This window comes from Papilio machaon, chromosome 4, assembly GCF_912999745.1.
Source record: "Papilio machaon chromosome 4, ilPapMach1.1, whole genome shotgun sequence".
NCBI lineage: Eukaryota > Metazoa > Arthropoda > Insecta > Lepidoptera > Papilionidae > Papilio > Papilio machaon.
The window spans coordinates 9,557,517-9,582,686 of record NC_059989.1 but is presented as its reverse complement, the minus strand read 5'-3'; the positions used below and the strand labels follow the sequence as shown (position 1 = coordinate 9,582,686).

At 33.8% G+C, this 25,170-nt stretch overlaps 1 protein-coding gene across 2 annotated transcripts in view; it reads right to left on the bottom strand.

Moving 5' to 3' along the window:
* The window catches only part of LOC106716301 (TNF receptor-associated factor 4), a 59,100-nt gene that overhangs the window by 13,387 nt on the left and 20,543 nt on the right, over positions 1–25,170 (bottom strand). Inside the window, exon 1 of one of the 2 annotated variants that reach the window (XM_014509800.2) lies at positions 11,535–11,817. The exons of the other annotated variant lie outside the window; for it this stretch is intronic. Coding sequence (XP_014365286.1) covers positions 11,535–11,732 — 198 coding nt within the window. The 5' untranslated portion in view covers positions 11,733–11,817. Of the gene's footprint in view, positions 1–11,534; positions 11,818–25,170 lie in introns of those variants that run through there. 2 annotated transcript variants of the gene reach the window in all.

Below are 25,170 nucleotides of genomic sequence, written 5' to 3'. Positions count from 1 at the left end.
TAACGCACCTGAGTCGCTTGTGAGAAGCGCTTAAGATATTTGAAATTAGCACTTGATAGTTTTAAGACTGTCTTCAGACATTAATAGTAGTCGTTCGCGATTCCGTCCGCGCGTCCGATGAACCATTTCGGAGATACCTTCTAACATCCATCCATGTAAACTTTCGCATTTATAATTTTAGTAAGATGTCATTTGTTTCATGCTATCACTATTTCGGTGAAGATAAAAAGGTTTTTATCAGTAATCGTGATGTTAAGATGTAATGCAGCAAGTTGTGACAAGATTCAAGCATAAACTGTGTTGATTTGTAAATTTAGCGCCCGTTATCAATCGCAATGCCATATAGAGTACATCTTCATTTCTGGTAGTAACTGTATTAATTAACGGCAATAGTAAAACAAGCAATAGAATTGTACAGAGTATATGCTAACTATAACACATACATTTATCCTTACTTCTTACAAATATTATAAATGCGAATGTTTGGATTGATGGATGGATGTTTTATTGAAGGTATCTCCAGAACGGCTCAACGGATCTCGAAGAAATTTGTCACAGATGTAGAACATAAACTGGAAGAACACATAGGCTACTAAGACGGGCGACAGCTATTTTAATGTTATAAATGTGAAAGTAACTCTATCTGTTTTACTTTTACGCCAAAATACTGAACCGATTCAAATTAAATTTGGTACATATAGATAGTCTAGAGCCTGAGAAAGGACATAAGCTAACTTTTAACGCGAACAAATCCGATTAATAACTTACATTAAATTATTTTCAATAATAAATACTTATACTCAATACAAGTTAATAATAAAGGGTCAAAACATTTCGTATCGTCTCTGGTTTAGCCAGGCTCCCCCTCCCCCTCCACATTCACAACCGGTCTGCGCAGGCGCGCGAAACGCTTCCTATAGCGCACGTAATCAACATTCATTAACACCAAAACAATATAAATTTAAACACTATTTTACGCTTATTTTAAAATAAAAAGTGACTGATCTGATTTTCATAAAATAAAGCTAGAAGATAGCTTAATTGTACTGAGATATTTATTTTGCGTACTTAAAATTATTTGATGTTTATAAAATATAAAAAAATATTATGACTTTAAGTTAAATTGAAGTCAAAATTAGCTTTTAAAAAAAATAAAAAACACATGCTATTTTTTTAAAGCTAATTTTGCCAGGACAATGACGGACAGAAACGGTTAAAAATCAGTAGTGCCAGACAATAAAAGATTAATGACAGAATAAAAAAATACTGGCCATCAAATTATTATCAAACGAATCCACGGGCTTTATTTATCGTGTGTTGTTGCCTCGGGCGCGGATGTGTAATCGTTTTATTAACAAAAAAAAAGAAGTCGCCTTCGCATGTACGGGTCCGTGGGAACGACGGAACAATAAAAAGGATATATGAAATACATCCCAGATGCAAAGCGAACTTTGACTTCTGTATAACAATAAATTAAGTCGATATTTTAAGACTGACGTCATTTAATTTAAAAATGAGAAAGTTATGTGGCCAGAAATATTTCACATACTAATACTGCATATTAGTTTTAAAAATTATCTTTAGTGCTGCAAGTTTAAATGTACGCAAAATTATCAGGATTTAAGGTGGCTCAAGGAATTACATTATCTTTGATACGAAGCCACTTTTAAATGATACAATGAAAAAAAAAACATTAACTATAATATCTTCAGTTTGATGTCCATACATACAATTGTCTATTGTGATTTTATGTGATTATAATGAGTCAAAGTAAATCTCATATTTATCTAATCGAGTGAGATACAACGATAAACAGTTGAATATCGAAGTTTATTACGTCATAAATTCGTCATGGGTTGGCATTGCTGTTTCCTCCGCCGAATGATATATACAAGAATACAGTCAAAACCGTTTATGGCGACATCGTTTAGAACAACATACCGGTTAAATTGACCAAAATCAAAGGTCCCGGCTGAATGTTATATACATATCTTTCCTATTAATACCTGTCACCGGTTGTTACAACTATCGGTTTTTACGACTCAATATGAGTAGTCCCTTCGATGTCGTTATAACAGATTTTGACTGTATATTGTTAAGAGATAACAAAATGGAAACTTTAGGTTAGATTGTTTCATCATAAGCTGCATCCGGTCTATTATAAACTATTTCAAATACAATGTACTTAGTAGGGCATAATTGTATCGACAAAAGAACCTATGATTTCGTTCAGAACATTTTCATTCAACTTAGAAAGACTTAATGGCATTAAAATACAATCTAAACGACATTGTAGATCATATAAATGTATGAATGCTTTACGCATCAAGCTACTTTCCCACAGATTTAAAAATAAAACAATACTTGAACAAGGATATTCAAAAAGAGACTGTATTGGAATGTAATAAAATCTAATTTTGAATATCGCAGATTTCAACATAACTATTATGTCATTCAAGTTCAATTGTAAATCTTAAGTGTCAGGTTTTATAGCTTAATATTATTTCAAATAGTTCGAAGGACACCGGATGTCAAAGTATGGTCAAATTATTCGGATCGCGGTCGGCCGTTTAAATATGGCCGCGCATCCGGTCAATTGAACGTCTATAGTGCTAATTAGGAATACAGTTTTATTCATATCAAGAAAAGAACGTAATATATTGTCATGTGATATTTGTAAAAAATAAAACTAAGAAGGGACATAGCTAGTAATTCAGTAGATGTGACGGTTTTATGTAGAAACTAGTTGTCGCCCTCAACTCCGTACGCGCGACATTAAAGAAAATCTTTACTAGTAGTAGATTTTATAGTCAAAAGTCACTTTCAGTCAAAACCAAGACGATAGAATTATTTAAAAAAAACAAATAGCAGTCATATTTTTACTAAAAGAATTAAAAACATTTATTATTAATGCTGTACGAATTTTAAATAAAACGACGAATACAGTTACAAAACAAAAACCGGTGAAGACGGACTAATGATTTTCGAACATAGTTTTAATACTTTGAAGACCAGTCAAATTACTGTATTTGTGTTAAAATGAGCTAAAAATTACTTAATCCAAAATATTACAATACTAGACAAATAACAAACAGTCGGCATTTACAATTCGCCGGTGACATACCAACTTTAAATTTTCTGTTTTATAAATAACTAGCGACCCGCCCCGGCTTCGCACGGGTGCAATGCAAAATATACCTACTACAGAATAAATGCACAATTTATTTAAGGTACTTAAATGGATAAGGATTAATGCTGTATTGTTTAAAATCACTTCGTAAAAGAATAAAAATGGTTATGCTGGGTTATCCCTAAGAGATAGACATATACCATCGCGGACTTTTTTGTTGAACTTTTTAAGGTGAACAATACTGTAGTACATTATTTTGGTCTATCTCGTAGGGTTCAGCCAGCGTTTGCAATATAAGCGCAAAAAAACGTGCTTATTTACGACATCACATTAGAAAACTTTAAATTTATCAGTGTTTCTCTACTATATTATGCATTTATTATACATACAAACCTTCCTTAAGAATCACTCTATCTATTAAAAAAAACCGCGTCAAAATCAGTTGCGTAGTTTTAAAGATCTAAGCATACATACGGACATACAGCGAAAGCGACTTTGTTTTATACTATGTATTGATATTGATAATAAGCAATGCATTTATTTAATTTCAAACATTCAGTCGTACATACCAGGTGTAAAATAGCTTTGGTCATTGGTAAACGGTTAATACAGTATGAGTCAAGCTGTACATTTTGCGGATTCAGAACACGCCAGCTCGCCGCCGAGTTACCTCAGATTGTATTTAGTTCGATGAACGTTGTCAATTGCTATGCGCTTGCGGTTCCCCGTCTGTGTAACGATCGTAAGAAATGCGAACATTTGAATACATGCGACAAAACACGATGTTTTGAGGTTATTTTTGTTACAAATTTTAACATGTGTTACTGTCTATGGTCTCTTTTGTGTTTTTTAATCTGATATAATAATTTGTACTGAATAAAAGCAATTGATTTATTAAAGGGACAGCCGGATCGAAATATAAAAACAAATATTATAATATGAGAAACTTTGAATATGAAATTATAAGAATTATGATGTAACATCCCACAGGGTTTTATCTGACGTTCTTACGGTGAAGGAAAACATTGTGATGCAATCTGTACATATCTGCGAAGGTATTCAAAGATATATGTGAAGTAAAAAACCCGCATTGGGCCAGCGTTGTTGTATGGCGTAGTCACCCCTATCTTACTGTAGGCTCCAAGGTGCAGATGATCCCACAAGGATAGGCTAATGTCTAATGATCATTTTATCTATTCAACTATAATTCAAAATGTTAACGCTTAGGTATTTTGGTTTGATTACATCATCACTTCCTAACTTGTCCTATGTAAATACCATCACAATGTTTATGTACTCGTTTAATCTCTCAACAATTGTTTCATACACCTGACCCTCCTTACCCTACATGGGTTCACTCATAGTCGGAAATTCAAATATATTTTTAAGCTATTGTTGAGCTTGGTCAGGCATTTTCAAAATTATATTGCAGCCAGATATTTTGTCAATTTTGTTTAAAACCTTTATAGTACTTTTTTGTACTACACGGTTTGATTTACGTTAAACAAAAGCAAACATACAACAATTCGAGCAATTTTATTTTACTCCATTCTCACGACCTAAACGCATTCGTGGTATTAGAGTGGGCACTATTTACATATCTTGTTAAAATCTCCGGTCACCTCTCGGCTTATTATACTAAAGTACTTGATGGTCGTCGGTCCGTCTGTGTGATTGTACGATAACCAATTAACTATATTAGAACTTCCGTGCCGTGGCGCCATTATCGCTGTTTGAATGCATTGTATAATTATTTTTAGGAATACATGGGGGTTAGGTTAGTTAGGAATTACTTATTTATATAGATAATTTATATACGTTTAATAAAATAGACAATTTTTTTTTTTAATTAAGGCAATACAAGTATAATAAATTTATAGCAACTTTGATATGAGTAAATGCATTTAAACGACTAATATATTAAGTAGCCCAAAGGGCCAGTACTTGAGCTTTATTTATAAAACTTACAAACAAAAGGCGTCCCCTTTTTCTTTGAGCGTCTGTTTTGTATCAAAACGTGCATGTGTTTATTGGTGCCCGTCTATCGGGAGCCCTTGTTCCCTTTACAGACTCCACGACCCACCTAACCTTTGATATTGTATATAGAATGAACTATTTCCGTTTGTGTACCTATTTTCCCCGACTTCCCCCTTGATGTACTCGTAAACCTGACGTAAACAAAAACATAATAGCGCTTTAAAAATTGTCTTCCGTTGTTATGATAATTAATAAGCGAAGCTTCGGAATAGAAACGTATTAACAGTATATACTGGACCATAGCTTCTTTTTCTCTCTAAACGAACGGACTATACATCAACCAAATAAACAAAATGATTACGAACTTTTTCTAGTATATTTCCTATATTTAATTTGACTACTAGAGTAAATAGAGTATTTTATACTTAAATCTGGTTGTTACAAAAAAAACTTTAAAAAACACAACATAGAGGTGAAAAAAATATAGAAAAACGTTTTTTTATCTGTACAAAATGGACTAAATTTAAACAATATATTGCAAGGCTATGATTACAGTTTTCGAGAGAGACTTTATTTTTTTTACTATAATCAAATTAAACGTTGGCGATATGAAAAAAGGTGATCCATAAACCCTTTATCCTGATCAGTGATCCGTAATTACGGAGCTATAAAGCATTCTGACAGCGTATCATTTATATCCATCCTTCTGAATACTTCAGTGAATTAATAACATATTTGATTTGATCCTCTATTAACCACACTCAAGGACGTTAAATGATCTCCCTTAGAGTACATTTAATGCGATAAAATCGAGGATGACTTTAAGGACTGAATGAATAGTTAACAAGTATGCAGTGTAGCAGCAAGTGCTGATCTTTCGATTCTAACTGCAGTATTAAAATTTTGGACTCCATTGCAATAAAGGAAAAGGGTGAACTTTATTTTATACTATAAGGTAACAAATGAGTAAGCAGACACCTGGATTCGTCGATGTAGGGAAGCGACCACTGCTCATAGAGATCCGCAATTGCAGATACGTTTGCGTTCCTTTAATCATCGGAGGAGGGGACGCACAGAAAGACACTATTTCCTCTTTTTATGCGTCCCTTCCTCCATCATATCTATTTCCCTTTCCTATCATTTCCTTATAAGGTAAGGGAGGGTAGAAATAGAAGATTAAAATTAGGCCTCTGGCATCACACTCATCAGACGAAACGCGGAATTGCTACCAATTGACTCCTCTCTTCTGCGTGGTCGTCTTATAGCACCGGGCGAGAAGGCGAATTCGTGCAACAGATATGGTTGTGCTGGCGTCTACCATTGTTATAACTAAATATAAGGTCCCAGATTTAAAAAAAAATACGTATTCAGGTGAATATCTTTTCTAACAATAGTAATAGTAGAATATACAAAAGGCTTTCAATAATATAATAGATTATTGAATTTCTTTTGTATTGATTGTTGAAGAAGCGTGATAGAGTATGTTAACAAGATATGTTCTCATGAGAACGGTAATAGAGATAATTATGTACTAATTGACCTTTGATGGGATGCTAAAATGATTTAAAGTTCGTTAACGTTTTGTTACGTAGTTTTTGATTCCGTTCAAATATCAAACAAATTTCTAGTAGTAAATAATTGAGTACTTAGAAAGGAGCTAGACAGAGCTTTTAAGAAAATAGACCCTTAGTGATTTATATTGGCTACTTCACATATAACCCTCGACATTTTTGTATTAAATGAAAGCGATAACATTTTTAGGCTTGTTTCCTATTTACCTCGTTAGTTTTAAATAGAGGAGATTGTTATTATATTACATTTTTTATTATAAATAATTCTGTGGCATATTCAGCCGTTTGATTTAACAATAAAAAGTATTAAGTATCCATGTGCATAAAATCTTTGTTGAACATTCGATGTTTTTTGCACAAAATTCCGAACAAAAGTGTTTCAATTGAAAAGCACCATCTGTTTCGAAAATCAGCTGACGTAAATCGGAACATTCAAGTATGTGTCGATTTTGCTTTGGTATTTTTTATCGAGACCCAAAGATTGTCAGCTGTTTCACCTTCCAACACGAGCCTTTACAAAATCAGAAGGTTTCTTTAATGACTGAGCATCTGTTCACGCAGGTGCCATTTTGGAATGTATTTTTTTAAACAACACCTGCTTTCATTTTAAAAGTGAAAGAATGACCTACCTACCTACGTCTTGTTTTGGTAGAGTAAGCATACCGTTATTGTGAATTATAATTTTTGTATTATTAGAGCATATAGTTTTAATTATATTTAATTAATTCCCTCCGTGCTCAAGAAGAAACTTTCCATTTATAATTTCAGGTTACTCATTAATAAATTCTTTGTAGTTAACAAGCGTTTACGTTTTTGCTATTACAGAATTTATAATGTTATTGCGGTTTACTGTTTACTATTATAAATCTGGAATCTTGTTTTTTTTTCCGTACTTGTTTATTTAGTACCATTTTTGTTTCCATTTATCAGCAGAAATCTCATAAAAAGATTTATTCATAAAAAACGGACCACATATAATTATCTGGACAGTACACAGTTTATTCTACAAATCGAATAAATACCTAGAAATTTATCTTTACATTTTATAAACCATTTAGATAACATTAACAAATCCGTAAATATATCTATCAGTTAGAAACCTTTTTTGCGCGCATCCGTCCGCTACAAGATTTCCTGATATCTTACAATGACAAGGATATTTACTAGTATCAAATATCATATCCGTTCAACTGACGACCATTGATGCTTGATACTTGATACAACTACCGCCCTTGTTAGTGGCTGATGAATCTTGATACTTGCAACTAACGCAGTACTAATTGCGAAGTAGAGCAGAGAGGTCATTATTTTTATCATAAATAATTAAATCACAAATAATTATACATACGACATGTTTGTAGCTGGTGTATTTGTTTTGGCATTGAGAGCGTGAAACATACTTTATTTTGCGGCTTTACTTAATGTTATTTATACAAATGTATATTGTTAATTAAATAATAACTTTTCTTTAACAGAAAGAGGGAGCAACAATCCCAAAACCTTTAATATATTTTTCCTGAGTACGTTAATTTGATTTTGTATACATAATTTAAGTCCGCTGGTTATTTTTGGAATTTAAAAAAACTTACGTAAACAATGTTGCGTTAACGTATATATTCAATCTAATATTAATACACATATTTGCTTATTTTGCAAGATAAGGACCGCTTATCTAGGCAACGACCTTCAAATAACTAGGACTTTAGACACGTTCATGTTGTTAATAAATTTTAAAAAAAGTTGCTGATTTCGTTGTGAAATATTTTAAAGATTCACACAAAATATGATATTATTTTAATCTCTATGGTTTCGTTGGTTAATAAATTCCGCAACATATTTTCAAAACAGCTTACGTAAAAACTTCCCTTTATCTAATGATATTAGTGTTTTTTTTATAAACCCAACACGAAATGATTAATTATAAAATTGTTACACATTTTTTAACGTTGGATTAATTCATAAAAAACCTTACAGCAGATGATAAAATACTTGTAATATTAAATGCATCAATAAGCTAATTTGCCTTTAGCGCTTAAGTAAACCATTTTTTCAAGCACTAGGAAGAAATTCAAAATCAACATAAATAATAACGTAAAGTACATATTCTATAGCCCAGTTTTTCCGTCGTCGGTCATGCGGTCTGCTTCCCACATGCACATGGCAACGAGGAATTCAACACGCAGATGTTCGTTCCGCCACAGACACTATTTCATAAAAAACAACCACTATATGTGCATAGTGTATTTGTCTAATACAAACTTTAGTCTATGATGTGTAAGATATTTATAACAAACTAGCTTTTACCCGCGACTCCGTCCGCGCGGAATAAAAAATAGAAAACGGGGTAAAAATTATCCTATGTCCTTTTCCTGGTTCTAAGCTACCTGCCCATCAATATTAAGTCAAATCGATTCAGCCGTTCTTGAGTTATAAATAGTGTAACTAACACGACTTTCTTTTATATATATATAGATTGCAAAAAACATTGTTTCCGTACAATTATCATGGACATCTTTCAGCGAAGACAGGATTGGTTAGGCTTATCGTAAATCTTAAGACATGTTGGATAAGACAAGGCATATAATAAATTTATATCTTAAAATGAACTCACTTCAAAATAATTAAATAATCACAGACTACAACATAATGAGTATAATGTTGAAGAAGAATAAGAAAGTATTTAAGACAGTTATTTAACATTTCAACATTGGTAACAAAACAAAGAAAGCAACAAGACTGTGACAACCATTAGCGCATGCGTGAGTTACGATGCATATGGTAGCGTGAGATGTTTCGAAATATAATTTTTAAGTTCACTTCTGTTTATTTAATGCCAGACGTCCACGGAATGCGCCCGCGCAAGCAAACATGTCGTCACAGTATCACACGCTTCGATGTAACGCCAACCGCCAACCAAAAACAACATTGTAACAACGATCAAATCTGCATTCCGATGCACCGAGCAAAGTTATTCGCTCAATATAATTTACCGCCAATAAATGACTTACACAAAGTCAAATAAATTTTAAAAATAAGTCATGATATACCGACGTAGGCCATAAATCGAAAATGGTCAAGATTTTGATGGCTTTCTTTTTACGATTAACTTTTTATTACAAGTCACCTAATTTATAGCCCGCTGAGAATCTGGCATTTTGACATACACGGCTGTATAAAGGACCGTACGAAATGCGCTTTATTAGATGTTGCGAAGTTCTTCGAGAACAATATGTTTTATAACGAGACAAAAATTCAAATGAAATATCTTACATACCGAACCTAAATATAGAATTTCGCTGAAGCATGTGGTCAGGAAATACCTGCGTGTAATACCTGTTTAACCACTATATTAACCGGGCATTTTTAATCAAATTATTTTGCAACTGTTTATTCTGTCCATAAGCATAATAACAAGGACTCTAAGATATCTTTAAAAATTTTAATAAACTTACAAAAAATATTAAAAATGTCTGAAAAATGCAAATTAAGTAAGGCAGTTTTTTAAAGGGTTCCCTTTGATATTGACGATATAAAATTAATGGCTCAGTGATTAATTTAACAAGAGATTGATGTAAAGATAACAATGAATAAATCATGTTATTTCTGTCAAGAATTTCATCACATTTTCTTTACCATCACCAAAAATAATGGCTGCAATTTTTTCGGTAGGCATAATACGTTTCATTCATAACCTCATTTTTGACAATTATTTTAACGATCTTAAATAAAAGCCAATTTACTATTATTTTGGCAATAATCATAATATTGACAACATTCTTAACACAGTTAAAAGTTTGAGTTGTGAACACTAGAATAGTTTTTAATAACAGTTATTGTCGAACATTGAGAAAGCTATAACAACTGCAATTTTCTATTGTCAGTTAATCACATCCATTAAAAGATAGTATCATAAACAAAATAATGTGTTAGTTCACACGACCATTACTGACAATGCTGAAGTTATAATAAACGACTTACAAAGAATAATGAAACTTTCCGATGTCTTTACTAGTGTTTACTTTTAACACTAACATTCGAAAGCCTAAATAAGTTAAACTATAAGTACGAATGTTTAGAAAGGCATCTCAAAAGGTGAAAGTCATGTGCTACCTAGCTTTGCAAAAACTGGCATCTCGGCGCGGCCTTGCCAAGGTGACTGCAAGAGGGACATAACGGTACGCGTCGCGACCGCACCGGCTACGTACACCGCTGTCATTGATCGCTGTACACTGCATCGTCTTGTTAACACTCCAACGAACGTCGATACCGTTTTGTTTGGATCCGATCACAAATAAAAGCGTCGATGAAAAACAAAGTGGTAGACATCACGATGGGAACCCCGATCGTTGGTATGAGACACGTATATTTCATTTCCTTTCAGCAGAACTTCTCACTAATATGGTGGTCGGAGCCGGTTCGCATTTTGGACACGTATTTGGGTGTTAGTTATGGGAAAGCAGTTACAATATAACTGTGCCACCGTAGAGGGTAAAGGGACCGTACAATTGCTTTATATTTGTAAACACAATGTAGACAGAATGAACAAGGAATGCAAGGACCCGGTAGGAATGTGGGTAATTGCACCAAATGAGGAACGTGTTACATAATTTTGCGTGAGGTCCGGGCTTAAACTTGTGCAACGATGTTAGCAATGTCTACGATTTTAGCAACCTCCGTAATAAAATACCTTGAATAAACATAGAAATATTCTTCGTTGAATTTAAATGCAAGCTTGCTAATAAGAATAGTCTCGCAAATAAAGACCCTTTCAAATTCCAAAACGAAATGTCAATGGCCTGTACAGGGTTCCCCTTTGTGCAGAGTATTGCACACCCCTATTGCAAAGCGGAACTTACGATTTGGCTGATCTCAGTGATGGGGATCGGCGAAATTGTTTTATCGGATCCTTGCGGGAGCGAGGAAGCACTGGGCGTGGGGGAGACGCCGGGGGAGGCGGGCTGCACGTTCACCACGCTCTCTTTCGATGTCCGGTTGGGTGACAGCCTCGCCGGGAAGCTCAGCGTCTTCGTCCACTGCGACAGGCTACGCACCATTTTGACTGTTCATAGGCACAAAACACGTTCACTAAACACGATCAACACGAGCGACACAACCGCTCACAACGACGGTTGGTGGACGAATGCGGTTGGCGGACAAACAAAACTCGACGCACTCCGCGCAAGTTGCGACTTGTTGTTGCTTTGCGTTTGTGTGTGTGGTGCGTATGTGTGCGGCCGGGTGCTGGGACCCGCAGAGTCCGACCTTTTGTTTATCGATGGGGCGACCACCTCGATTGACGCGATACTTCAAGCGAATTTGAAAAAAAATGCTTGCACTCTCATATACTTTATTGCTTATTTTCCGATACGCTGAAATTAACAAGCTTCGCGACGACCCTTTGTTCGGAGATCTGGGCTTTTTTAAAAGAAAGATAGTACCTAATAAACAAAATATTGCGATCTTAAACCTTTTAGTGAATTTTGTAAAGTTCTATTTTTTATTATTTTAAGGTATTATTTTAATAGTTGAATTAATAATTCATTAACTGAAAAGGAGGTGTAGGAGCTGATGATTAATATTATTATTGTTTTCTGAATAATGACTTAGGGTTACGCAATAATGAAAACCGCTGACTCGTCCTTTACAATAAGAAATAGGGATATTATTAATAAAAAAAATATGTACATCGATTATTATCAATTGTCAAGCGTCTTACTAATTGGAAAACAAATATTTTTAAAGAGACATTATCACTTGTAATTTCAAGTTATTTGTGCATTGTTGATTGTGAGTTACTACAGAGAGAATAAGCACTGTCTTAGCTTATTATAAAAATATATTTATGTTGTTACACTCATTATTGTTAAGTACATGGCTTTTAGTGCTCGTGTGTACTCTATTAGCGACGCTGTGGCAAAATTAACGTACGTCACGACAGGATACTTTGTGAGGGTCGCGACCCTTGTGACGTTTTGCTTATCCTGAGATAATTCGACTCATGCGACGTAAAGAGTTACATCTGTAACATCCCTTATGAGGTGTAACTGTTTATCACAAGGGAAAATTTATATAAAATTCGCCTGCAGTTTTTATTAGTTTGAAGTGCTCAGACCAGATCCAAGCACAAACTTTAGTCTAAGTTGGGATAGGACAAGAAATATAAGTAATTTAAAGAAAAATTGCTAATATAAAAAAATCCCTATTTAAATTGTTACACCAGTATGCTATTATACAGTGTCAGGGGTTCAGGGAGACCCTCTGGTGAGCATTAAGAGGTCTAAACAATGGGTTTGCGCGTTGCGTGCGACTTCCGACCGCCACGTGCGCGCGCAGCTGCCGCTGCCGCCCGCGGAGTTATGCTATTCCACAAAATGGATGCTTCCATAGAAATAATGACGAGATATATAAGAACAAATATCAGACAATGAAGAAAACAATCGTATTATAAAATATGAGCTGACGAGACGCATTCAAAGGAGCGATTGTGGTCAGTTACCGATAAGGGGGCGTCCATAAATTACGTGAGGTGTTTAAGGGGGGGAGGGGGTCGAGTCAAATCTCATCTAATCTTACGTTGGAGGGAGGGGGGGTCTCAGCAAATATCACGCAATTTTTTTTCTGATTGAAACAAAAAAAATGGATATGTTGGTTCCAATAGTCTCTTGAGACCGTGCATGATTCTCCATGGACTGAATTAGAGTAGATACTCTTTTTTAATCTAAGTAGATACGATTTAAGTATTCTATTGTTAAATTTTTATTACACTTATAATTAAACTCTCAGCAACATTGATTACTAGTCATAACTAGTCGTAAATAAAAGCACGAAGCAAATTTGTTTTTTTCTTTTTACAATGACAATCCAACGCGTTTACGTAAGAAACTCACATTTTGAAAAATCTCACGTGAGATTGGGAGATGGGGGAGGGGGTTGAATAAAATCTCACGACATCTCACCAGGGGGGGAGGGAGGGGCAGAAAATTAAAAAAAACACCTCACGTAATTTATGGACGCCCCCTAAGAGGTTACGGATAAACGCTTTCGACGATTTACCACCGCAAATCCAGTGAAATTGACACAAATCTGTCACAAGAAGACGATGGAGATAACAGATAACAGTATTTGAAATATGAGATACTCCATAACAACTAAGTAAAAACTAGGTTGTAGGTAAAAAAAATCATTCAATCTTTAAACATTAGTTAACAAATACACCAGTTTCAATCTTTCTGTGAGATTGAACTCATCAAGCCCTATCGCAAAATTCCTTTGTTCTTTAAACAGGGTGCCCTTTTAAAACCCCACCCCAAGCACCCAAGGGGAAGTATTATTCTCGAGTAAAGAGTTCACTATTTCAACAGGCCTTTAAACGTCATACATTCGAACGACTTGATTAGATTTTAGAGTTAAATTAAAGATGACTGGTTTTTAGTTCTTTTTTATTCCATAATTGGTAGACATCAGTCAATGTTTATTTTTATAGTTTGTTCTAACAAAACTATTTTTGTTTAGTTACGTTAACACCAAATTTTGTTTTTGAAGTTTTAACAAAATAATCCGAGAGCTAAGTAAAAGCTTAAAGCGTGTAAAAGTCAATTTGATGAATCCACGCCATCTTGACGATAGGGCGACCATAAAATTACAGGACTAGAAGTCAAATATATTTTCTAAATGATTTTTTTTTAGTTTGATTAAATTATTCAAATTAATAGACAAAAGGAGTTATGGTTTTTTTGCTTATGGTTTATTTTTTAGTAAAATTATATCATTAGTTACAGGTGTAATAATAATTATAGTTTGAACTATATCCCATGTATCTATACCACTATTGTCACTCTATTCTCTGTTCAAGCGAAGGGTCCCATTATTCAAATTCGTGCAGTACACTAGTACGAAATTAGTCGTACGTCAGTACCAACACGACGCGACCCGGACTAGAATCGAACTATTTCAGTAAACAGCAATTAGGGGAGATCCGGCCCGCACGTGTGGGACAGCCCTTAGCCTGTTGTTTCTCTGGCAATTCGCTTTATTTATGTGACAGCCGATAAATATCACACAACTGTCATGCAGACAGTATGCTGTGGGAAAGAATACGGAACTGTTATTGCGTCACAACCCTAAAAAATAAAATTATTTTTTTATAGTAACTCTAGCGATTCCCATCTTACTGAGATGTTCCGTAGATATGTTGCTGACGTTATTGAAATTATTACGTACTAGCTGTCGCCCGCGCTTCCATTCGCGCAGAATTTAAAAAAAAAACCCTAATAAGTAGCGTATGTGTTCTTCCAGACTATGTTCAACATCTGTAAAATTTCATTAAAAACCATGCAGCCGTTCTGGAGACCTTCAAACAAACATTCATCTATCCATCCATCTAAACATTCGCATTTATAATATTAGTAAGAATTAAGATTATGCACAGATAATAAAGCATCACGATGACATTACTGAATAAAAATTTAAAAAAACTTTTTTTACTTACATAATTTATTTCAAAAGGGAAATACTATATGATTCGGAAATGCTTTAATCCACTCAAGAAAGAAAAAAAATATTGGATGATTCTATTACAGTGTAATTTAAATTAGTAATAACGCGTGGCAAAGGATTGCGACTTTCAGCATCTGTTGCCAAATTAATAACATCAGAAGAACAATACGATACCCATGGCACACCATGTGTGTCACGTTGGAAGTGGGCGAGGCTACAAAAAAAATTATAAAAATAGACTCGCCAAAGTGACCCGATTCACCAAATGTTACCCAGATCCCCGACAAAGGACCTTTTTAAGACATGTGAAAAAACATTCGAAGAGTTATTATAGCTCGCCTTCTTCTGTTTTTGGCTTTGCCTTTTTTTGACAATTTTTTTTTTCTCCAAAAAGGGGATTACTAATTACCACCTATGAGAATTGGTAACATCGAAGAATGTGTTTTATATTTAACTGTCTACTCCACTTACTTGTTTTAAAATCGAGATGATATGATCAGAAGTCATGGTCCCATAGCATTTACACACTTTTTAGAACTGTCACTTATAGCTTTTGTAACTCCAGACCCTGTCCTGTCTATTTACTGCAGAACTATATCTGCCCTAGTAATTTCTTTGATTACTAAAGCATTGGACGTAAAGATAATCTGATTCAAAGCTACCACGCGTTTCAACCGTTAATTCAAACATGAATGAATCTAATATCTGAACTCTTTCATTTATAATGCTGTAAAAGACTCACAAGCAATTGTCGTAAGATTTCCAGAATTGTGACGTGGCTGTATGAAAAAGAAGAATGAATAGATTTAAAAAAAAACTTCTATACTCTATGGTAGATGCGTATAAGAAAGAGCTTATTATGCTATTGTCTATGACATATCAAGAACATATTATGTTTCTTTTAACGTAGCAATAAGCACATTTTTTAATTCAACATTTATTTATTTCACAGGTGAATGTCCTTTTGGTTCCATTAGTAATATAGTTAATAAAATACGGTCCTCATTTATCACCAACATTTACTCCGATGACTAATTCCTGAAGTGTCAGGAATAATCCAGTGGGATAGGTGTGGTCACATCAGACTGTTTCTATTAAACAAGTTCAACAACTTTTATGATATGATTTTTTGTACGAAATTAGATTTGAAATTTGCCGGTTCAGAAGCTAATGTTTCACTTAGCTTTACCAATCAAATTAGAGTAGTAGGTCAAGTAAAATTCTAGATGGTTTTAATAAATATTTGAGGGAGCAATCGTGTCATAAAAGGTTAATCGAAAACAGTGAAGTTTTCTTTACTTTTCTCCAGTTTTATAAAAAAAAAGCATGCATGTTTTGTATCTGTACTTATTTGTGGTGATTTTACTCCGTAGTTCATATGAAGGATGAAGATTATCATTTTGAACTAGAAGTAAATCAGTATGCAACAAACTAATAAATAAACGGATGTTGATATTCCCTTATGAATATCATATATTAGGCACGAGCCACCTTAACAGTCATCAGAAATTCATCAATAAGCAATTGTTTATAATTTATTACATAATCGCATTTATAAATAAATAGCGTCTGATCGTTGGAACGCAATTACACAATAGGTGAAGTCGTGTGCACGCACCACGAATGTACAGAGAATCATTCATTAACAATCGACTGACTCGGTTGACCCTGTTGGCGCCATTTTGTTTTATTTTTTTTTAATTGTCTCACCGGCAGGCGTATGCGGTCACGCCTCATCTGCCAATACGTGACTGATTTAATTTTAAATTTTAAAACCGTTGATGAACGAACTTTTTTGTTTTGTTTCCTAATTTGAATTTAAGTGTAAACCACTGTTTTGTTTACTGTTGCTTATTGACTTTTTTTTAAATAATGACAAAGCGTAATATATCAAAGCAAAAGAGCCATCCCATTGGCTGGATAGATTAATTTTGCGTAATAGACAAACATGTTTTTGTTGCCCTGCGAATGCGGGCTGCAAGTAGCTACCCCAGTTTAAAGCTACAATGTTAAACTAAGTTGGTTTCAATAACGCGTAAAGTACCAAAGGTTCGTAGCTACTGATTTAGACAAAGGAGTATGGACAGATTTATTATTGGTGCATTACTAATAACCGAAAATTCCTTCCCCTGAGGCGTTCCAGACAACACTACGGCAATTAATAAATTAGCTGTCAGTCCCACGACGCGGTATCGACCGTTATGACGATTTGTAATGCCACCCTTGCATTCTATACCACTGCCATTGCCGTATAGTAAACATTGTCTATTTTGAAACGGCGAAACAGTCTCGTACACGTCTTATGTTTACCACATGTTACATGTTTAGACAGACTATGATGACTTGTACATTAACAAAGCATAAGAATGATAGACTTAATATAAATAGCGATATGACCTACTGGTACTACTTTCTAAGATTAAAGATATTTACATAGTGACACGACAAAAATTCTTAGATGGATTTAAGCAGCCTAAGCTGCTTGAAAAAGCATCAAAGTTTTAAACACCTTCTAAGTAGCAATAACCAAGGTCAAAAGGAAAGCAACGCGAAAAAATTATTGTATTGATTGATAAATATTCAAACTCTAATTAACCTTACCAAATACTATAATCTTAATGGCCACCCTACACATACACTTAATTTCAAAATTCGAAAACAAAGGAAGGGCATAGAACTTTAAATCATGGCGCAGTGACGCGACATCGACGGCACTGGCAGTAGAGAAAAAAAGAAATAGACCAATGACACATTTATTACAACTGTCACTTACGTTTGACAGGTCGTAAGTTTTTAAGCTTAATTTGTGATAAGGTAAATGCGTGCGTTATGTTGTTAGTTCGAATGATCGAGCTACCGGAGATTGACTTTCACAAATGCATGTAAATTTCTGTTGTGAAATAAGTATGAAGGCTTTCACTGACATTACTCGACAATATAAATGACCCGCTTGAGTTATTGTGTTGTTGATGACTTAAACGCCATTTGTGCTGTACACGAATTTGTTATCTTTGTACTAATTTATAGTTGAAATTGTAATATTTTAAAAGAAAATATCTTACTTTGTTTTAAAGGATTATTTTTGTTATGTAATATGAAGGAATTGTTAGATTTGTAAATAAGTTATAAAATGTTCAAGTGTTTGACGTTTATGATTAAACAGTGACATTGACAACTGTCAGTTTAATAGTGTCGATGCCTTTGCAATATTTTTTTAAATACTTGCAACACTGTTAGGCTCTCTTCGTCTGTAACTGTGCAATTTCTTGTTTCCAAGTGCATCTGATTTTTTTTTAACAATAATCCATGAGGAATTCAAGCTTTTAAGGATATTCTTCTGCCTCATATACTCCTTACAATATAAAGGTTGTTAAAATTGCAAAATATTGTTTCCTATTAATTTATAAATATAAGGTATGTTCCAAATGTTAGTTATCTATCTAACTAGCAGTAGCAACAATAACCACTCGTTAACTGCCGTAATTACATGTGCTGACAATGCTTAGAGCATTAGTCGACTAATTCTTTCGACAACGCGACGTAATCTCCGTCAGGGCCCTTCACTGCAACTATAGACAAGCAATGACGTATTCTTACGTACGATGACATTAAATGACAAGACATGTGGATGATTTTTTTTTTGGTTTTATTTTATATCGTATAGTTAAATGAATTTCGTATTAGAATTAGTTATGATTGGCTTATGTCATACCTACTAGCTTCAGAAGAGATATTTGTTACAAATTAAGTTAATCTTTTCCCAGTCTACTAATCATTTGTTAATGTACATTCGTTATACATCTTAATTCCAATTAATTCTTTATTTATCTCCACATAAACATCGTTAAATATTAATCTGGTAATAATACTGTATTCGCTCCAACAATCCTGTATCGATTTACCTAATCGCTTGAAGAATGTACACCTTTCTATTATAAGCAACTGACAATAGCACTGCGTCAGCTGTTCACTCAACAATACGATGCAGAGCTCGAAGCTCGGCAGATGCACATAGATCAAAGAATTAAATTAAATTCCCATATAGTATTGAATTTCGTATAACAAAATTTTATCCTAAGAGCTATGACTAACCGTTATGTATATGTTGCTATGATAGATTTTCGACTTAATTGCATTGTAAGCGTCAAATGACATTTTACTAAAATGGGTAGGAAATAAACGTCCTCGACTACAATGCCCGTGTCAAACTTCACATCAAATTCAGATCGGCCGTTTCTTTATTCAAATATTCCTAATAAAAGTTTATTGTTCTAAAAAAAACACCCACATTAGAACAATAAAATAGAAATACAAGCTGATTTGTAGTATTTTTTACAGCATACTTAAAATAAAATTTTGCTCGAAATTTAATCAATTTAAAAGAAAATTGTGAATGTAATTTATCGGTTGGGAGAAAAAACTTTTGTTCTATTTTCCTATATTATAAAAGCCTCCAACTCTACTAAAAATATGTTATAACTGCTCGTTAGAGTATAGTGAAATAGAAAAAAAAATCCAGTGAGACAAGACTGCAATGCCCATCACTTATTGTTATCGTTATACGTTGCAGTTAAATCTTTAGTGAATCGCAATGTAACTGTTACGTAGCATTACATTAGTGCGTTGGCCTCTGGTATTGTGAGAATGTGGCACAAAACAGAACATATACAACGAAATTCTATTTTATTCGTACATGTAAAATCTTTATAAACGAGTAATTACATTAAGGGCAGTGTACTAAAACGTACAAGTTGACACAGAAGTTACAAGGAACAATTGCAATTTTTCTATTGTTGTTTGGAATACAAAAAAAAAATACTAGTTAATTATGCAATGCAAAAGTTTAGATAGATAGATCGATGGATGGATATTAGTTAGAATGTATTTCTGGCAGTTATAACGACTCAACTGATCTTGATAAAATTATGCACAGATGTAGAACATAGTGTGGAAGAACACATAGACTACTTATTATTTTTTTAATTCCGTGCAGACGGAATTGCGGGCGACGTCTAGTATAAATATACATATGTAATTTATTTCTAATTCTTCGTGATACTAGAGGTTTTTAGAGAGATCAATTTGGCATAAAATGTATACTTTCGCACTCAGAAACTATTAAAGTTACATAAAAAGTACCATGCATTATTTACTAGAACCAATTATGTATCATTATGCAATCCTTTCAACACCGTTCTCTATTTATAGGATAATTAGGAAAGACTCAAAGTGGTAGGGTTCTATAATATGTACTTAGTACAGCCACTTCTTACGAGTACGCGAGAAATGGCGCGGCTTCCGGTCGAACAAACTAAAGTTCATTATAATGATAATAAACCATTTTGTATGTCTTTCACATAAAGAACGGTAATAAATAGTTATGAAACTTAATATTTTCTTGAATACAATTCAGTTTTTTATTATATAAAGAGGGTAGTTTAAATTTTCTATTTATTTTCATCGGATCTTCTTCGTTTCAATATAAAAATGCAACAATTGGAGGAAGCTTTTACATAAATATAAGGATTAATCGTATGCCATCACAAATTATTCTGGTCAAAATTAATTCCGATTAAAAACGATGTTTTTTTACATCAATTGAATCAACATCTCAAGATGTAAACGGTGACACATCGCTAAAGTGATTAACCTATAAGTAAATAAAAAGAAATCGTATGTCAGCGTACATCTAAGTCGATGCATTAAATACAAAAATGTTTATCTCTGGTCCTAATCTCCGATCCAATTAGGTCCTATTTATACAACTCGGGGTGGTCCATCAAAAGAGGTTCGGAGTGTCGGAGGTTTATGGACGACCTCCGTCAATTACACATGTCAGTTACGCGCCGTGTCGCATGAGAGTCGCCACTCGCTGTCCCGTGTTACTCGCATTAATGACAATGCATTCGTACCATTTCGTAGTTATATTTCGTATAGAAAATTCGCTTATCAAGATTTCACAAGAATAGAAATATTTTTTTTGTGATATGATACTAGACTGTTTAACCTTAAGTACCGTATTAAGAAGTTTACTGTAATACTTAGTCACATTTAAGTCAGGTAAATGACATTAATCTGTCCATCTTTGTAAAATATTACTAAGTAGGATCTAAGGTTGTACTTAAGTCATACTTGAATCTAAATAACCTTTAATAATATGAAGTCTGAATTAAAATAAAAAATATGAATATAATGAAGTTTGGTTAACGAGAAGACGCGCATTTCAAAGCATGTAGTTCTTCGCCCCGCATTCCCTCGCACAAAGCAGAGGACCGCTCTGCTATTGTCAAACAAAGTTCATTTGTTTTTTATCAATACCGTCTTTTGATAGAGTCGTCAGCAATACAACAAAAAAAATTAAGTCAAAGCACAGATCATTGTCATTTATACAGGAATTTAAAGGAAAGGAGGCTCTTAAATATTGCGTAAGATTTAATAATTATTTCAAGGTACATTTTCAATCTCTCAAATCACTAATCTTAGTTAATTTTGTTAAACCAGTAATTCACAGAGTCAAAATTACTAGACTTTACATCAAACATAATTACTAACGGTTCTAAGAAATATGTGCAAATATTTGTTACTATCCTCATTACTTGATGATCGTATTGTTTATCTTTTACAAAGAGTTTGTCGTTAACATATCTAATAACAGTTAATGTATTGTTTTGTTTACGGAATTATACTAATGACGCATCAATTTATCTTTGAGAAAGAAAATCTATTTTAAAAATATCAACTATGTAAATTACATTTTACAGATTAAAAAAACATTTGCAGCAGTGAAAAGAAGTTTCTTATTAAAAATAAAATGGTAATTGCATTTTAATACATAACTTCATGGACTAATAATTTCATCAACAAAAGACATCAACGAGCTTCACGAAAAATTTCTTTTAAAATTTATAAGTATTTTCCGACTTCCTATAAACGCAATGAAGATTATCTGTCATCACAATATATTGGGACGACCGAGTGGTCGGCGCCCAGTTGGCCGTCTCAGGTATCGCTGGATGGATGAGGTGTATAAAGATCTTCAGCTACAGTTTCGGAACTGGGTCGGGACGGCGCGAGATCGGAGAAAGTGGAGACTTTTGTTGTAGGATGCCAAGGCCCACTTCGGGTCACTGCGTCACCCTAGTTAGTTAATATAAACTTTATAGACTATACCTTGAAAATCTGTCACAATTCTTAAATCAGCTTTCTCATTACAAATCGAATATTTGAATGTAACGAAACAACGACCGTTTAGGCGTCGGGGAGCGGGGTGCGGCCATACCGATTCTCGAATGAATGGCGTAACCATATGTTTCTATGAGGTCAATCGCGACCGGTCGTCAGATCGTCCGTTAAATACGGAAACTGGTCGCAATCAGCTGTTCGGATCCCAAATGATACTGGTTTTTATATTGATACTCGTTAAGTAGAAACAACCGGCGGATGTACGCAGAGGCCTGTACGAACAGGTCACAACGTGTTTTTTATTAACGGATTGTGTGGTTTAAAATTTAGATCATTTTTTGACAGGCCTGTTTTGATTAAAAAATATTATTCGTAAAATAAGACAAGCTTAGAAAGATTATAAAACCACAAATATGTACTTAATTATTCGTTTACCAAAATGGTTCCAAACAATAAATGTCGTTTAAGAATTTCCAAACGAAATGCCACACAGATCCGTGTTGTGAGGCTCGAGCGTTTTATGAAAGATAAATAGTTGCGATGTATCTCTGTGTGACTCATTACTCTGTGCTCTGTGACCAAGAATGTGCCCAACTCTCAACCTACAAACTACAAACAAAACTTCAAAGACACATAATTTAAATGGTTCATATGCAGAGCTGGGCATTAACTCGTTAATCCGTTAATCGTTAATTAACGAAGTTAACATTTCGCTTAACGGATTAACTTTTAAGTTAACTTCAAAAAGTGTTAACGCTTTTGTTAACTTCCGTTAAACTCAACTTCCGTTAATAAAAGTCCGTTAATCGTTAAATTAGAAACTTGGTGACGTGCTGTCATTTTGTCTAAATTACGCGCCACGCCACGCTCGTAAGTTCAACTATGTTGGGCGACTGTCGGCGACTCGAATGGTGAACGAACGAGTTGATAATAATTGCTATATGTAAAGTTCGCGTGCAAGTGTGATGCATCAGAGCGTCCGGGAAAGACGTGACCAACAGGACAAAATCAAAAGAAGGTTCGAAATAGTTTATTTCATTACGAGTATATAAAAGCACGAGTATGTAATAGCCCACATTCCGAACGCTCTACGTCACTGCAATACGCCCCTTTTTGAGCAACTGTATTAAAAACACTTTTTTACTCGTGATTTATCTTTAGCTTTTCCAAACTCGTGCGTTCTCTTTCCCAACTGTCAAAATAATGTCTGTTAAAAAGAAAAACCAACCACGAAGTTTTTACAAAAAAAATCATTGAAGTTTTTATGATTCATGCAAATATTTCTAAAAAGAAGCTCCTAATTTGTTACAATATCAAATTTAATGATATGATTCAATGAATTAGGTAAGGTTTCATTTTATTTCATCTCATTAAATTTAATTTTCATTTCATATCAATAAAAATAATCTACTGAAGACTTGGCTGTTTGGGCATAGTTCCCTTTGCCTACCCAGAATGGGTGAAGAAAACAAAAAAAAATCTCTGTTTGTATTCTTTTACGGTTGGCGCCATTTTCCAAACATTTTAGTTAGTTGAGTTTATTGTGTTTTTATTATTATATTAAATTGCTTCATTTTTCCGAAACTGTATCAAAAATAGTTGTTTAGTACACGTGCGAAACTGTCACTACAACTTGTTCCAACTGTCAACTTGTAGACATTTGTCGGAACTCTTTGCAATGACAGGCGTTCCGCACTAGTAATGAAATATACTATAATGCATTCATACTTGTCTCTTATACTAATGTGTATAGAATGTATAGTCAAATTACTATTTTAAACAAGTGTCGCCACATAAGTGTAAAATTAGTATGTATAATTTTGGTATGGTTAACTGTTAACGATTAACTTTAACTTGCGTTAAATTCTCGAGAATTTAACGCTTTAACGATTAACGAAGTTAATTTTTTAATTAACGAATTAACGATTAACGAAGTTAACTTTTCGATTAACTGTGCCCACCTGTGTTCATATGTTTTATTAGTAGTTATAAATGTCCGCGGCACGGACTGACAAACAAATCATTATATTGTAAATGCTTTCCAAGCATCGTTCTCTCTGGTTATTGTATTGTAAATATTATATATGGAAATATGGTATTTAGGAATGTGACATTTTGTATGTTTGATCGCTTATTTGTTGGTTTTATGATGGATAGTAAAACGATGGTCGTTTAATGGGTTAATGTTATAAGAAGACAAACTAAATAAAGATACGGTTCGAAATATTTCAATGTTCTTAGGTTATTATTTTTTATAATCTTTAAAATTGTTTCAATGCAATGAAAATAAGTTCATAGATGTTTCCTCTTCATCAAAGACTGCAAAATGAAGGTCATTTAAAATGATTAAATTTGTCGCACCTTTAGCACTCTAGTCGCATATTTTTTTGATGTTTTCTTTTCACACTATACTTGAAGAAAAGGATGAGTCATAGGTGGCTTTATTTTCGGACAATCAGGCCACACACAACCGCCCACGGGTATTAACGAATTGTGCTAAAACGTCAATATTTTGTGTTGTCAACGATCAATTGATTCTTCACAACTAACGATGCCGCGGCAACATTAAAGTTGAACCAGTTTAGTGAATTATCACCCTTATTCCATTGAGATAACTAATGTGTAAGAAACCTTAAAATCTTTGTCTTGTTCGTCCCCGGTGGTTTCACTTAACCTGTGCATCGCAGCTTGACACCTTAGTTACTTAAATATCTGACAATCGATTCTCAACCTAACTCCTTTACTTTTAGGTTTAAAATTTAGATTCATTTCTTTAAGATCGCGTTACCCTGATTACATAGAAATAAGGACTTT